The sequence below is a fragment of the Pocillopora damicornis genome, chromosome 6, assembly GCF_964200805.1.
Source record: "Pocillopora damicornis chromosome 6, jaPocDami1.2, whole genome shotgun sequence".
Classification (NCBI taxonomy): Eukaryota; Metazoa; Cnidaria; class Anthozoa; order Scleractinia; family Pocilloporidae; genus Pocillopora; species Pocillopora damicornis.
This window is the reverse complement of record NC_142675.1, coordinates 17,266,533-17,281,466: the sequence shown is the minus strand read 5'-3', so window position 1 is coordinate 17,281,466 and position 14,934 is coordinate 17,266,533. Positions and strand designations below refer to the sequence as shown.

General features: G+C 37.9%; 2 protein-coding genes and 1 long non-coding RNA gene across 4 annotated transcripts; 2 read left to right on the top strand and 1 right to left on the bottom strand.

The window, feature by feature from the left end:
• Positions 1-1,432: 1,432 nt before the first annotated feature.
• LOC113680833 (uncharacterized) lies at positions 1,433-5,324 on the bottom strand. Its single transcript, XM_027197886.2, has 4 exons — positions 5,190-5,324; positions 4,705-4,861; positions 3,645-3,728; positions 1,433-3,203 (listed from the first exon to the last, which is right to left on the bottom strand). Exons 1-4 carry the CDS (start codon positions 5,229-5,231, stop codon positions 2,332-2,334), a joined length of 1,155 nt encoding a protein of 384 aa, XP_027053687.2. The 5' UTR covers positions 5,232-5,324; the 3' UTR covers positions 1,433-2,331.
• A 68-nt stretch (positions 5,325-5,392) lies between these two features.
• LOC113680835 (uncharacterized) lies at positions 5,393-8,588 on the top strand. Its single transcript, XR_003447125.2, has 2 exons — positions 5,393-5,495; positions 6,194-8,588. It is a non-coding gene; the product is annotated as an uncharacterized LOC113680835 (long non-coding RNA).
• A 1,623-nt stretch (positions 8,589-10,211) lies between these two features.
• LOC113680829 (uncharacterized) lies at positions 10,212-13,731 on the top strand. 2 transcript variants are annotated; one of them, XM_027197882.2, is made up of 8 exons: positions 10,212-10,329; positions 10,531-10,593; positions 10,866-11,064; positions 11,231-11,323; positions 11,755-12,018; positions 12,115-12,201; positions 12,322-12,381; positions 12,549-13,731. In XM_027197882.2, exons 2-8 carry the CDS (start codon positions 10,549-10,551, stop codon positions 12,983-12,985), a joined length of 1,185 nt encoding a protein of 394 aa, XP_027053683.2. In that variant the 5' UTR covers positions 10,212-10,329; positions 10,531-10,548; the 3' UTR covers positions 12,986-13,731. The 2 variants fall into 2 exon arrangements, with proteins under 2 accessions (XP_027053683.2, XP_027053682.2); XM_027197881.2 differs by having other exon boundaries at positions 11,231-11,332.
• Positions 13,732-14,934: the final 1,203 nt, after the last annotated feature.

The following is a 14,934-nucleotide window of genomic DNA, read 5'->3' as shown; positions in this document are numbered from 1 at the left end:
GCTTAAAGAAAAACAATTGTGATGGTGGCAACCATTTGTGAAAACCTGATTTGATAGTCGTGTTGTAGTTTATCCCCCCCCCCCCCCCCCAAAAAAAAAAAAATGCATAATCAACCATTCCACTGAGAATTGCCAGAATTATCCAGGCAATGATTGTTGTGATACCATTCATGTTCAAACCTAAGCCTTGCTGTTGATCTTAGAGCTATAAATTTTAGAAACCTTAAGCAATTCATACTTTTAGAGGGTGGCTCATTATCACAACTTGGAGATTATTAAATATGTGTATCACTTAGAAACTGGTGGAAGTTGTGATTTAGTTTATCAAATCATTTCTTGTTCATGTCCTTCAAAGTAGGGTTTAAACACAATGTTACAGTTAATTGATTATTTACATTGTACAGTGGATGAAGATGTTTTGATAGACATGCATTCATTAAGTGTGTCATGTAAGCACAATTATGTCTCTAATTATAAGGAGGCTTCAAGTCAAAACACTTGACCAAATTAAAATGTTTTTGTAACTTGACCAAACAGGCTGAGAACAATTCTTTTTCTTTCAGCAATAAATTCTGTATCAATTTTGCATGCAGTTTGGTGGTTTTGGTGGAATTGAAGTAGTTTTATTTCTCCTCTCTAAGGGCTCTGAGTTGCAAATGATTGAAAAGATCCCCTCAACTGCATTAAGTAAAGCGCTCCAACATCCCCAAAGGGAAGGCAGGACACTAGTAAACCAAAAAAATTCACCAGAAGTCTCTTCACTACACAACTGGAGCACTGATTACAGTGAGAAATGAATGGTATATTTGAAAATCAAAAAGATAATAATTGTTCTGCAGTTCACTTATTCTAGTAGCATAAGATTCGAAAATTATCCCTACTGGAAAAAGTTCTCTGAACAGCAATCTTGAGCATCATATGTGGTAAAGGGACAAACTGGATAGATGATCACTAGCCTACAGTGCAGGTGTCTCATTAAAGGAAGTTAACAATACAAGCTCGCAATTGTTCAGTTCACCGGCCATGTTTGAATTAGAGTAAGACTGGATGGCAGTCCAGTCTTACTCTAATTGGGAGATGAGGTGAGGAAGACCCTCTCCCTTTCCTCTCCTTCCTTTTGACTGTTGCTTGAACACTGGCATTGACCTTTTAACTCCCTAGATCTGTTTGTCAATTCTCTCCTCTTGCTGCTACACAATTCCTTGTAAATTAGTTATAAGAATTTGGTGTAAGATCAAGATTAAAACTTCTTCCTGATAAGTTTGAGTATTCTCGTTAACTGTTTGCTAGAAAACATAAGGACATCACAGGGAGAAGTTACATGTTGGTCACTTCTGGGAGTTGAAGGGTTAACCCTCTTGGCCTTAGCACCTCCCCCCGTCCGCAACACCGTGATGCCTTCATCTATGCATGCAAGAAGTAACAACCTGAATTTTATTTATTTTTTTTTAATTGGTCTTGGTGAGGAAATGTTCCCATAAATGAGAACATAATGAGTATAAAAACAACATACACCAGTAACAAATAAAAATTCATTTAATTGTATCCTTTTCCATTTATAATAAGCATGCATTCTATGTGTCACTAAATAAAATTATTGTACATATGTAAAATTTTTATGGAAACACTTGATTTAGATTGAATAAACTCTGACACATAATGCCAAATGTATTAAAATTTATGCCTGGATCACCTAAAACAGGAGAGAAAGCTAACAAAGATTTATGATTCCTAATCACAGATTTCAAACTTGTTTAGCTGTTTTTAATGAGACCCATACAAAAAAATCATTTTTTTTTTCTTCTACTTAAGTTTCCTTTTTGCAGTCAATGATTAAGTAGAATTTGACATGATACACAAAATTCAAAACCCTATCACATCATAGCAATATAAATAAAATATACATGTACATATTTATAAATAGAATATAAAATATTCAGGTAAAATTCAAATGTACAATAGAAAGACTTTGTAATGGCACTAAACGGTAGATTTTGTTTCCTTGCTTGAATTTAACAAGCTATTTACAAAGAAACAGATTGAAAGCTAAAGAGATCTATCCAATGTTAAAACATAAGACAAACTGGGTTTGTCAGTATTAATTTTCAAACTTCATTGCTGTAGAAAACATATGTTCCTGGAACACTGAAATAACATTTCTTAAAATTGAGATCATTTTAAATATTGCTTCTGGTAATATGAGAATTGCAATGAATACTACTCTTTAAGAGTTAACCTAAGACACATGTCAATAATTTAGACATTAAAAAGTCTCTTGAAACAAGAGGTAAGCAAAAACAAAAAGTAATTTATGCTTGATACAAGACATACTTATAGTGCTTCATAGAAGCTACTTGTGTCATTGGATTCAATAAGATCACTTAAATCGAATGACTTTATCTCCCCTAGCTCTCCCTTAATGACCCCACACCCACCAGGGAGGCTTTCAAGTCCTCCAGGCACAATTCCAAAATCTTTATCTGTGGTATCACATCCCATCCCTGTATTCTCTTGGCCCCACGATTTTCTCACCTTTCCCTCTCCTGTTCCCCTAAAAGCTTCCCCTAAGTTCCATTCTACCCCCTTAGTGCCTATAGCAACCTCTTTTCCTCCCTCAGTATCCCTTGATATCCCCATAGGGAGCCTTGAACTCTCCCCCTTGCAGCCAAATGTCTCTCCTGCATTCTGCACTATCCCCTCTATGTCAATAACACCCTGTTCAGCACCCCCAGTGTCCCTCGATGCCTCCATGGGGCATCCAAAGTCCCCCCATACACCCACATATCCACCCACCCTTGTACTAGTGAGTTGTGTCTCTGTTTCCCCATACCCCTCCCTTTGTTCCAGAGTTCTCGGTGCTTCACAAAAAACATCAGGCGTGCTCCTGCCTCCACCGTCGGAAGCTTCGCCATCAGAATCGTTCGCGAGAATTGCATCGATGTCCATAACAAACTGATAGGTAAACTGCTGGCCACGAACCTTTTCCAAAATGGACTTTCCATAGTAATACCGCAAACCTCTCGCAAGCTTTGCAAAATTCATATTGGTCTTTTTCTTCTGCTCTCCCCATAGGGCCGCCAGTTTATCAGGCTGCAAAATGCGAAATTCGTATTTGTCTTTCTTAGTCCATTCCACAAGAGGCTCTGACGATGAAGAAACGAGCTCTGACAAAATTAGTTGCCACAGCTGAATTGGTCCATTGCCTGAGGAAAGAATAAAGGATTCTTAACGAGGCCCACAGAAAGATAACCTAACCTTGGGAACATGTAGGATCCTCAATCGCTGACCATAACGTTTGGACTTCCATGAGCGGGTGTTAATCACTTCTCCTCCTTAAGGGAATGGTAGTTCAAAACAAGTTTCTCGCCGCCCCCTCCCTCCCTTTCACTAGAGCATCGTTTCCTTGACGGATATCAATACTCCTGAGTGCAAACATTCGGTCGCGAAACCGTCAGAATCATATCACATCTTATACGCGTGTCTTTCTACTTCGGAATTAGTTGGCATTTTACATCACTATCCAAATAACAAAATTTTTGTGAGGTTGTATTTCGTTGTTTTACCGATCTGTTCAAGTGAGGGAATGTTGACATCTCACCTGGTAAGACCTTAGCTCAGGCAAAAGTTTTAAAATGTCAACTTACCGTCGTACATTTTCTTTGGTTTTGGACCTCGATTTCTTTTTCTTGCTCGATGCTTGTTGCTTGCTGCCCGATTTTCTGTATTTTCTGAAATGAAGAGCAATGTAATGAAAAGCTCAGTTCACAGGTACATAGATATGGGGGATAGGCTACTCGGAAATCTTACAGATGTCCTTTTTTTTTTAATTTTGTTACTGAAAGAACAGGGCTCCCTCTGAAAATTCTTAAGGAATATAACATCAAAATAAATTGGAAGATTACGCATGTTACCGGGTAAATGTTGCATAATTTGAAATATTGTGACAATTTTTTTTTACTGTTTATATTCCAACTCTTGCTTCAAGCGATCGCCGAACCTGTGACCTTTTGTAGGAATTTTTACAATTTTTGGCCGATTTAAATCATGCAGACATTTGATACGTACGTCAATTTATCAGCAGGATGTTTCTTCTTGTCTAAACATTCGTTTCGCAATATTCAGGAAATAACAAATCTTCATCACAAAAGCATCAAGGGAAGGTGCGATGATGCAAATAAATCGCGTGAAAATTGCGCAACATAATTTACACTAGACTTAATACAAAAGAAGGCTCGATATCCTGAAAATAATCATACATTCATCACACAACCTTATCATTTTAGACTTCCACTATTTAGACGAATGATTACCGGTGTCATAGAATATTTTCTGTATAATTACGCATTTCATCGATTGACCGCAGTTTCCGCCTCTTTATTTATTTACAATATCATGATGTCATTACTTTCACACTCGACTGATGTTACTTTGTACTGGATAAGCCCATAAATAGATATAGAAAATGATTTTTTGGCTCTCATAAGTGATTCCCCTAGCACTCTGAAAAAATTTAATTCAAGCGAATCAGGACAATTTGACAGTTTCTTGAAAATGTCGCGTGACTTTTTCTCGAAGACCGAATCTATCCAACGACGGTCACGCGAAGATACCAAGAATCCAAAATTTGTATTGAAGAAAAAAGGAAAAAGAAAAAGCCAACACAACAATAACAAATAAATTGTAAAATAAACCTAAATATCTTACCTTCTTGAGGACAGTCTGGCAGTCTTTTCCGTGGAGCTATTTGTGAGGAGCCCATCGTTAGGGAATCGATGCGAGAAGGCTGCACCGGATTCACTACAGTTGCACCAGGCGATAGAAATTCTTGATATCCAACGTTGTCCAGTAGAAAATTCTTTATCTAAGGAGAGACAACAACACCTACGTCTTTAACTGAAATACACTGTCGAGTTCACGCCATTTAGTTCCTCTGTAAAGTTAATTTTACGAGAAAACCTGTAACAATTATGAACATTGTAGTATCAATCTTTGCTGATTTAATCGAAAATTTAGTTCTGTGGTCGTTCATATGATTTAAAGATCTCTTAAAAAATTCAGAGTAAACAAACCAATGCGGAAAAAAAGATTCTTAATGTAATTATTTCCTATTACTGGTCTCAAATTTGTTAACTGGTTTTTGTTCGGCGCTGACACTGGTATCGATGACTACACCGTGCTCGAAGACTTACCCTGGTTAACTGGATGTTTCGATTTGGGTTGAACACATTCATCTTTCTCTAAGTAAGAGCTTCGAACGCTGGTAGACTTTACCAGCAAAAATACCGGCGATTCCGAGTGTTACACTCAAACACAATAAACGAACTAAACTCCACATCGTGTGAATAATTGTTTTTATAAATGTGGTAATTGAGGAGCACGTGACAAATCTTGACTGACGTCATTTGTAAGCTTGGGCGTAACAAGACTTTAGCAATAACTTAATTGCTGTATTATGTGAAAATCGCACGTCAACGGCCATTGAAATTTCAAGAATGGTATGTTTCATCTAATAGAACGCTATTGACGATAACTACATGTCATTACCATTCATCTCGACTCTTTCCAGGTTTATGTACTTTGAAGTCGAACTGGAACGGCAAGAATACGAAAAGTCTAATAGCCTGGGGGATGATAAATTTTATTTCGTATCTTCACTCAATTATTTACTTCTTTTTTGCTCTCTCTTTGCCGCCCATATTCGTGGATTTTATGGACACTTTGCAGTTTATCTATCAAAGGGAAAGCAAGAGCTGAATTTGCTCAAGAAATTTTGTTTTGCGTTGATTATTCATATGTCGATTGCGCAATATCTTGTCATGTAAACTGACCCTATATCCAAGTTATTCTACAATCTCAGTTGTCAACGCTGCACAAGTTGCTAGGAGAACGTAAATTCTTTCAAATCTCAGATGACTGGGATTAGAAACTTGCACAACTTAAACGAAATAAGTACGGAATCCATGCTCCTTGAAACCAAATCGGAATGATGACAATTTACATTTTTAGTATCACGCATTCATGACATGGCGTGAATGTCAAACTTATGCAAAGTAGCCTGTTGGTGTCCTTGAGCAATTGCATATATGCACGCACACTGTGACTAATTTTAGCTCATGACGAAGACAAAAGCTTCTTGGCGTGACAAGCGGTTCATTTTGTTTCCCTAAAAGGCCATTGTGTGTTTCTCTTTTAGGATTGGGGTCCAGCTCAGCATAACGGTGGCGTGATCCTCTAAAGCAAAAAGGTCACAAAAATATAAGAAAGAAATTCGTGGGAGGGCTGTGAAGAAGAACCACGAGAAAAAATACATGATAACCAAAGTAAATTTTGATGCTAGTAAAAACAATTCTTGCACCAGCTCTCAGCCAGAAAACAAACAAACAAAGAAACACATGTATCTTTTATAACCGAAGGCGAACGGCAAAAAAATAAAAGGAAACATATCTTTTGTCGATGAACAGTAGAATAATGGATGGAAGGCAAAAAATTAGCGAACTCATGTGCTCTTTAATAAGCAGAAATTACTTCCGTTCTTCCATTCATTCGTTCATCCGGGTTTTCATTAATTCATTCGTTTGCTCATGCATTTATGGCTAATCCACTGATTTATTGATTAGCTCATTTATTGATTTCCCAATTCATTTATTTTTTGGTTCATATATTCATTCGCTGACTCATCCATCCCATCCATTCATTCATTCGCTCGTTCTTTCATTTGACTATTTTTTTCACTCTACAATTGGAATTTAGGACTCTGCTGTGTCTAGCCTTCTGATACTAATTCATGTACACGTCCTCTTCCATATCAATAGGGTATTATTGGTCACTTAGAGTCTTTCGGCTGATGGTCATGTTTCTCTAATCTCTAAGTCCGTAATATCTACCCTCATTACACACTTTGTTATTCTCATTCTGTTGCTGTAACTGTGAAATGAAAACGCACGAATTTAAGAAAAGTTCACACGACGTATGCCTCAAACAGTACTTCACGCATCACGAATTAAAAAGGAAAACTTCAAATTTACCTTTCTGTAAAATTTACGCGTCACGCATTAAATTTGGGCTTAGTAATGTGTCACGCATAAACCATATACCCCCCTCTTAGAATGTTTCTAGTCAGAAAACCTAATCTCAGAATATTTATTTTCGTGAACGTCTCCTGAAATGTTAATCCTACGCGTTTTCACCTTCCCAATGACATTTCAGATGAATTGGGACAAGCCTGGCACAATAGTTGTTGGAGAGGCGCGCAAATTAAAAATACCTTTTGTGAATATGGAAAAGATTTCTTAGCAATGAACACTACTTAAGCAGCAGTGAAAATAAGGCCTTAAAAAAATTCAGATCTGTACGGAATTTAAACCCATGACCTCTGCACCGGTATCGAAGAGTTCTTTGTCCGCAGTTCACATAAATGATTTTTTTCATACATTTCATTTACAGTCATTAAATAGTTTTTTCGATAAAACTGATCCCAAAATGAATTGGTATTGAGTGTAGGTATGATATTTTGATCGGCCTTGTTTTCGAGAAAACCTTGCTCCACTTTTATAGGCGTGTAACAGCCTCTTCTAGGCTATCAGTTTGGGGAGACAGGAAAAAAAACGAACGCCAGAAATTTGAGACGGGTGCAGACGCAGCGCTCGCTTGCGGCACTCCCAAACGGCAACATTTTGCATCTTTCTCCGCGCCGGGCCCCTTATTTTGCGAACGCCATTTTTTGCGCGCCCTCTCTCTCTCTCTCTAGTCCAGGTCTTGGCATGCAAATCGAACCGGATTAAAAAGAGAGAAACCTGAGGAGAGGACAAAACTGCTCTCCGTATGTGTACGGGAGTGGGGAGAGTGATAGTGATTTCGCGAGCACAGATTGAGAACTTGACTACTGAATATGATGGCACTTTTTGTTAGGACAATTAATAGCGGAAGTATCCCCCGTGAATTTAATCCACAATCTCGAGCACCTTCGAAAACCCCTGTTATTCGTACTGTAACCCCCAAAACCCCACCACCCCCGCCTGGGATACACTCTTATAATAAAGGGAAATTTGAAGATGGGAGAACTTTTCAGTCTTCAAGAACCAATTCAAACTTGATATAGAATAACATTTTAAAGGTTATCCACAATGCTCTTTATATAGCAAAACCTTTCGATTACTTATGAGCTTGTTGAATCTTGACCAGCTAAGAATAGCGCTTATCTATTCATAAACCATTTGCTTCTTCTCTATGGCTTGTAAGAATTCGGCATTTTTTGTCGAATGAAAAGCGCGGAAATCAGAGGTGTTAGGTTCAATGTTTAAAAAAAAAAGGATTCAGGTTTTTTTTGGGCTCACGCCTGCAACAAAAAGAGAAATTACAGTTTTCTTTCCAGGACCGTGTTTACAATTGACTATCTTTCGTACTCTATTAACCCAAACGATGCTTTCGACAACGATCATCTTAGCCGTGTTTAGAACGCTTGTCTTGTTAAAACCTACATATAGGGACCTGGCACTAGCTCAGTGGAAGAGCATTGGGCGCGGAATTCGAAGGTCTATGAGAGGCAATAATACATTGTAAGCCATTAAACAGGTAAAATATCGAAAAGATTGAACGAGTGTTCTTCGTTTTGGTGGGGACCCCCTCGTGTCAGCTGGGGGAGGGGGACGGGATATGAATAAGATTCAGAAGCCCTCGTGTCACAGACTATACACCACATGGCATGGAGGAGGGAGGTCTGCGCTATCGTTTGTCGTTCTTCGAAATTAAAGCTTCGAATTTTCAAAACGTGTGTAGATCTCGAATTTACTGGCTTAGTAAGGGAGCCATGAGGTGTTTGATGCCATGAAAACATCAGACTTCCATCTCTCTATCTCCGAAGGTAAATATTTCAGAGTAAAATTTAATTTGATGCTTTATCACGTGTTTTAATAAGCACAGAACTTGAGGCATAAGCTAAAATCATGCTCAGCCTTTTTAAAGCCATGTATGTGAATTTAGGAAGCCAGGAGGACGGATGAATAAACATACTTGTTTCTAATAGACTGAAGATTCACAGAAGCGGGCGAAACATACACACCAAAACAACACGCTCTGAGAAATGACCCCCTTCCTTCCCCTCCCCCACACTACAGCCCTGAGTCTGAACTACATATGCATCCCATAATCTTATTTTAATTCTTTCCAAAAACGATCCATATATAATTGTGGGTTATAAGATGGTCTTATTCTGATTAAATATGAGCAATTTCTTCAATTCTTTAGCTAAACTACACATCGACCAAAGTGCCCCCACCCTCCCAGAGGATCGGTCGAATTCGGATAAGCGAATGGCCCAAGGGTCAACATATGTTTGACAGCTTTTTGTTTTTTTTGTTTTTTTGTCCCTTTCTGAGTAAAGGTGTTTGTAATTCACATCACGTACACGGTGTTCTAGGAAAGGAAGTTGTTTCACCTTTATGAATATTTCAAGAATTGATTTTCGGTTTCGAGTTTCTGTGAAGTAAAATGCTATATTTAGTCGTTCCTAGAAAAAGACGTCGGGTAAGAAAATTTTTTGCGCAAAAAGGTTAAAACTTCTGAAAATCCTTCCTAGGCAAAATGCTTCTGTCGTAATTTATTTTCTAGACCTGCGATTTCAAACTGTGTTTCGAAGCCATTATTTCAATTTGCAAATCAGATGAAAATGAATTGCACCTCCCACGTGTTTAGCGTGTGTTTTCCCCCAAATTTGTGTTTCAGTGAGTATTGCACGGCACTTTATTTGGTGTGACTCTTGTGAACCGAAATATTCGATTCGTGCAGGATCCTTGTGAGTCGCGATACATTTTTTTTTGAAGAATTAGAACGACAAGAATTAATTGAGCTGAAATGCAGGTCTTAGCCTTTTCTGAGAAATTGAGCTCAAAGGGCATCATTTCTCATGCACTGTCAATCAGGTTGAAAGCGAAAATATGGTTGGGTAGTCACATTACCCAAAAGATATGCATGTACGTGCTCTCAGATTAAGTAGCCGAAGTAAATACTGTCTCTGATTAGTCAGTTTGACAAAGGTATTTCCTCCGCGCCCACTATTACGTCAATAATATTGACCCACTATTGGCTTGCACTACGTATTGCTTTAACTGACCAATCACGATTCCGAATTTTTTCTATTTTTGGCCAAGGGAAATTCCCTCATGTAGTGTCTGACAAAGGCAGCATAACACCCTCGCATTTTCACAATTTCACTCAGTTTACCTTGTCACTTCGAAATAACGAGAAGGTTCCAGCCTCGGTGATCTAGAAACGTAAAAAAACGTTTACAAGAAACGCTTTCTTTCCCGATTTTTCACGACCAAAACGTGTAAGGTATGTTGGCTTACGGGTGAAGAAACCTTTTCTGAATGTTGCAACGTTTTTTCGTTGTTTAGCAGCGCTTTCTAGGATTCAACCCTACGACTTCCTCTTTCGAAAGCGTGTCATCTCGGATACCACGCACTTTGTAGCTTACGTTGAGTTTTACTATGTTTTGAATGTTATGAAATTTAAAGTCCTCTCTTTTCTTTCTAGAACGATCGATCAGAAAAGATGGCAAACATTCTCACAAGTACGCCGCTACTCGACCAGCTTAAGGTAAGAATCAACCCACAGATCTTCAATCGACGCCAAATTAATTAGATTCGCTTTTACTCTGCGCTGATAAATTTGTCACGAGAGGCGTTTATAAATAATTGTTTTCACACCTCAGAATATTCCCAATTGAAGCTGTGCAATTTAGCATCTTCATCAAAACCATATTACAGAGGCAGTGTCAGTTTTGTCAATTTCCATCACCGATTCGCATCTGCCCAAACAAACACCCACGTTCAGAGCAGAATATTCATGGTTTGTTTGTTTCCTTTTAGATGTTCGAATTATTGGGAACGTTACAGATGAACCAGTTAAATCCAGAAATAAATCAGTGGAACCACCAGTATAGCGTGCTCCTCGCTAATCAGCCTGGCGTCCCACAAGCGACTCCCGCCCCTGGCTTCGAACAACGTCTCCTTATGGCCGCTCCGAGCCAGCTGCTCGAACAACAAATTTGCGCCTCAACCATGCCAGGTACCAAAGATCGATCTTATTATGTTGGGAGCTATAGCGAGAATTTCACTCGACACATCCGAAAATTTTCTTTGAGAAAGCATCAAAACTGAAAGCAATCATGGCATGCTTTTTTTTACAGCTTCCACTGTATGTTGTTTTTAAACCTTCCTTGCCTTTATTTCAGGTTATGACTACGAAGAAGACGAACTTGATATTTTCAACGGCGAACCAAATGATGCCTCCTTTAATGTCGAATTGGCCAAAGCCGCCCTGCGAGGTATGCGAGGTATATGCGTATTTTCTTCTCTGTATTTCCTGTCGGGATAAAGCATTATTCTGCCCTCTTTCTGTTGTAATAGGATTTTTGCATACTTTGGTTGCGAAACTAACTCGTTGCACAATCTGATTGGGTCTTCAGTTAGGCGTGGGTTCAATGCCCTCAAGGCACATGAAATTATTTCGCAATAAGGAAATTTGCATATCAATTATGCAGATTGGCTGCAAGAATGATATGATGACAATTTATGACAGACACTTGTCAATCAATTTACAAGTACCAAGTGTCATTTTGCAAACCTTTGTGAGTGTCGGTTTGAGATTTCGAACAATCTGTGTACCCTCGTGCTTGCTAGGAGTTATATTTTCTCTCAGTTTCTTTGTAGGGTGGAAGGCCTATCAAAGCTGATTATTTATTTTCTATTTTTCTAGATATTGATACCAACCAAATGCCAGACTTGTCAGTCTTTGAAGATTTTCAGGATGAAGGATACAACCCCTCCCTTGAGGAAACATACCAGCCACCTTCATCACCAGTGCTCTTGAAGATGGAGGCAAAATCTCCGAGTCCATGTGGATCAGAGTGCAGCTACTCATCAGCCAGTCCACCTCACAGCCCTAGCATCAGTGAAGCTAGTTACAACACCTACAGCACAGATGAGGGATTTGTGTCTGAGGATTTGAGTGACCTTGATGGTGAGTTGGTGTAAAGAGAAAGCTAGCTTCTATAAAATTGCTTTCTTCTTGACATGTTTTTAGCAATCTAAATCACTTCATTTATTTTTACCACAGAAATTCTGGATAGAATGAGCTCTTCTGGTTCCCCTGCATCAATTCACAGTGAACCTGAGAAACTTCCACCAGTTGTGGTCAAAGAAGGTGAATATTGATACTGCTTCAGTGCATCATTTTCATTCCTTTAAGAAATGCTCTTGACAATTTTTAGGTCTTTTTTTTTTCGTCATGAGAATGCTAAATCATGTGTTGTTGTTCTTTTAGAAGTACCTGAGAAAAAGAAGCGAAGTAAGCGTGGACCTAAGCCACCAGTCAAGTATCGAGGTGGGTGTTAACAGAAACTTGTTTCTTTGATTTGGTTTAGTTTCGTTTTGTTTTGTTTTTTATCAATATGCAATCCATCAGCTGAATAACTGAGTTACCTTTGTGGCTCTATTTGCACAAATATATGCATATTTTATTCAAGAGTTTGTTTCTGTATGCTTAATCAGGTGATGGCCCAATTCAGTTATGGCAGTTTCTTCTTGAGCTCATCATCGGCAGCGAAACCTCGCACCTGGTGAAGTGGACCCAGGAAGAAGACTACGAATTTAAGATCCTGCAGCCTGCAATTGTGGCCAAGATGTGGGGAAAGAAAAAGAACAAGCCCACAATGAACTATGAGAAGCTGAGCCGTGGTCTCCGCTACTACTATGGCAAGAACATCATTGAGAAGGTCCACGGAAAGCGATATGTCTACCAGTTCATGTGTGACATCCCTAAGATCCTTGGCTATGACCCAATGGTGAACAAATGTGAAGACTTTGTGGAAGATTCTGTCTGTGGAGAACCTCTGATGTCTCCTGAAGTCGAAGATCTGCTTCTGACCACCTCTGTTGAGGAAGGAAAGATGGCTGGATCTCTTGACTTCAGCTTGCTCATCCAATAGTTTTCCCATTGTTTTTGTTGATAACCCAAACGTGTATTGCTTCGGTGATTTTCCTAGTAGCTTGTATCAAGCGAAAAAGTGGTAGTATAAGCCTCTTTTTTATGAATCGTATCGATTCCTTCCCCCCAATTGCAATTTTAGTAGCAAGTTATACAATTTTCTATTAAAGTTTTTTCTAAGTGAGGTTTCTTTGTAGGGTTGTATAATTTACTAGTAGAGATTCAAACAAACATTTTTGCATACTGGGTATGCTGAGAACAATCCCAGTAAATATGACAAGCAAGTTAATTAAGGTTTTTTTAAGTTTTTGCTCTTATTTGTTGTTAAAAACAGTGAAAGACAAAAACAATAGTTAATTTAAAAAAAGGTTTGAAACAGTATAATAGGAAAGAAGCCATATGTGTGGCTTCTGTTCATGGCATACCTTGGTAATTCATTGAATGTACAACAAAAGTAATGATAAGGTTTCAGTTTATCAAAATTTACTGTAGTTTTACTAGTTGAAGATGACTCGGTTTGTAGATGCCAAGAAGTGAATGTTCTGCTTCTTTGGCATAAAAAGTACTTAATATGTATATAGTTGTGTTTTGGTTTGCAGGTTAATCATATTGATTAACTCCCCAAGTATATTATCATTATCCCCTCGGCTACTGAGTAGCTTTCATTTGTCTGTAAACCAAATACAGTTGTAAGTAATAAATATAATAAAGGCTCAATTAAAGTAAGTTAATGCAGATTTAAAAAAATGTCTTTTGATTTGTGTCAAACTTTGTCAACAAGGCCTGTTGGTTGGATTTTACCATGTTAAAGTTGGGGGAAAGTAACTTTGAATGGAAACTGAATAAAAATTGCTTAAGCATTTAAATATTGTAGAGACCTTTCAAACATGGAGGACTGTCCATAGTTTCTGATCTAATCTTTCCTGTTATTTGTCAAAACAAAAAAATGGGTTAAAGAAGAAAAACCTTTTGGGTCAAATTTGAAATTCTCTTTATTGTCGACCATACAATTCTTTTAATGTTTAGTATTGGATCAACTGATTATCCCCAAATTGATATTTTATTTTATTCTCAAAAAGTATTGAATATTGTAAGGAGAAATTTTGTCTTGATCACTCATGGGAGTTAAAAGGGTTAAGAGATAAGTGGATAACCTCCATTCAATGATTAGAACAAAACCAGAAAAAAATGAGCACTGACCGAAAATTTCTGGGAAAAGGAGAGATGACTAAGATAATTAAGATAATGTAAGGCCCGAGGTGTGTGAAAAGAGTTCTTTTTGGCAGCCCCAGCATTGTGGAAGACTGCAGACTGATGCCATGGCTAACAGAGGTGAGGACACAACTGAACCACATGCAACTTCCAGTCTCCACCTAGATGAACTCTTCATCAATAAAAAGCTAATTTTTTTGTAAACAACTGCAGACTGATGCTGTGGCTAACAGAGGTGAGGCCACATGTTACTTCCTGTCTCGGCCTAGATGAACTCTTCATCAAATAAAAAGCAAATTTTTTTGTAAACAAAAGTGTTTGTAGGAGGCTTTGATAAACCCACAGCTTGTGAAATAAAACTGAGGTCAAACTCCTTTAAATCATATGCCCGTTACAATAAAAACTTAAATTTTATAGGTATAAAAAAAGGTCAAGTAAAGGTATGATAACAAAAAAAATAATAAATAAATAAAAGCAATCTAAATAATAAACAGAACAAAAATCCATATAAGAAAACAATTAAAAATACTAATAACCTAAAATATAATTAATATTTCAAATGTTCAACAAGAGATATAAATTAGGTGTTAGTTTTTTGTTTGTTTTGTTTACATGTTCCCCCGGACTCTAAGCTCAAAGTGCATAACCATAATTTTCTTCAAAATATGGGTAAGGGGTGGAAGTGGGGGTATCTATATTGTTAGACGGGATAACTAGTGTTTTTGCTAATTGATCCAC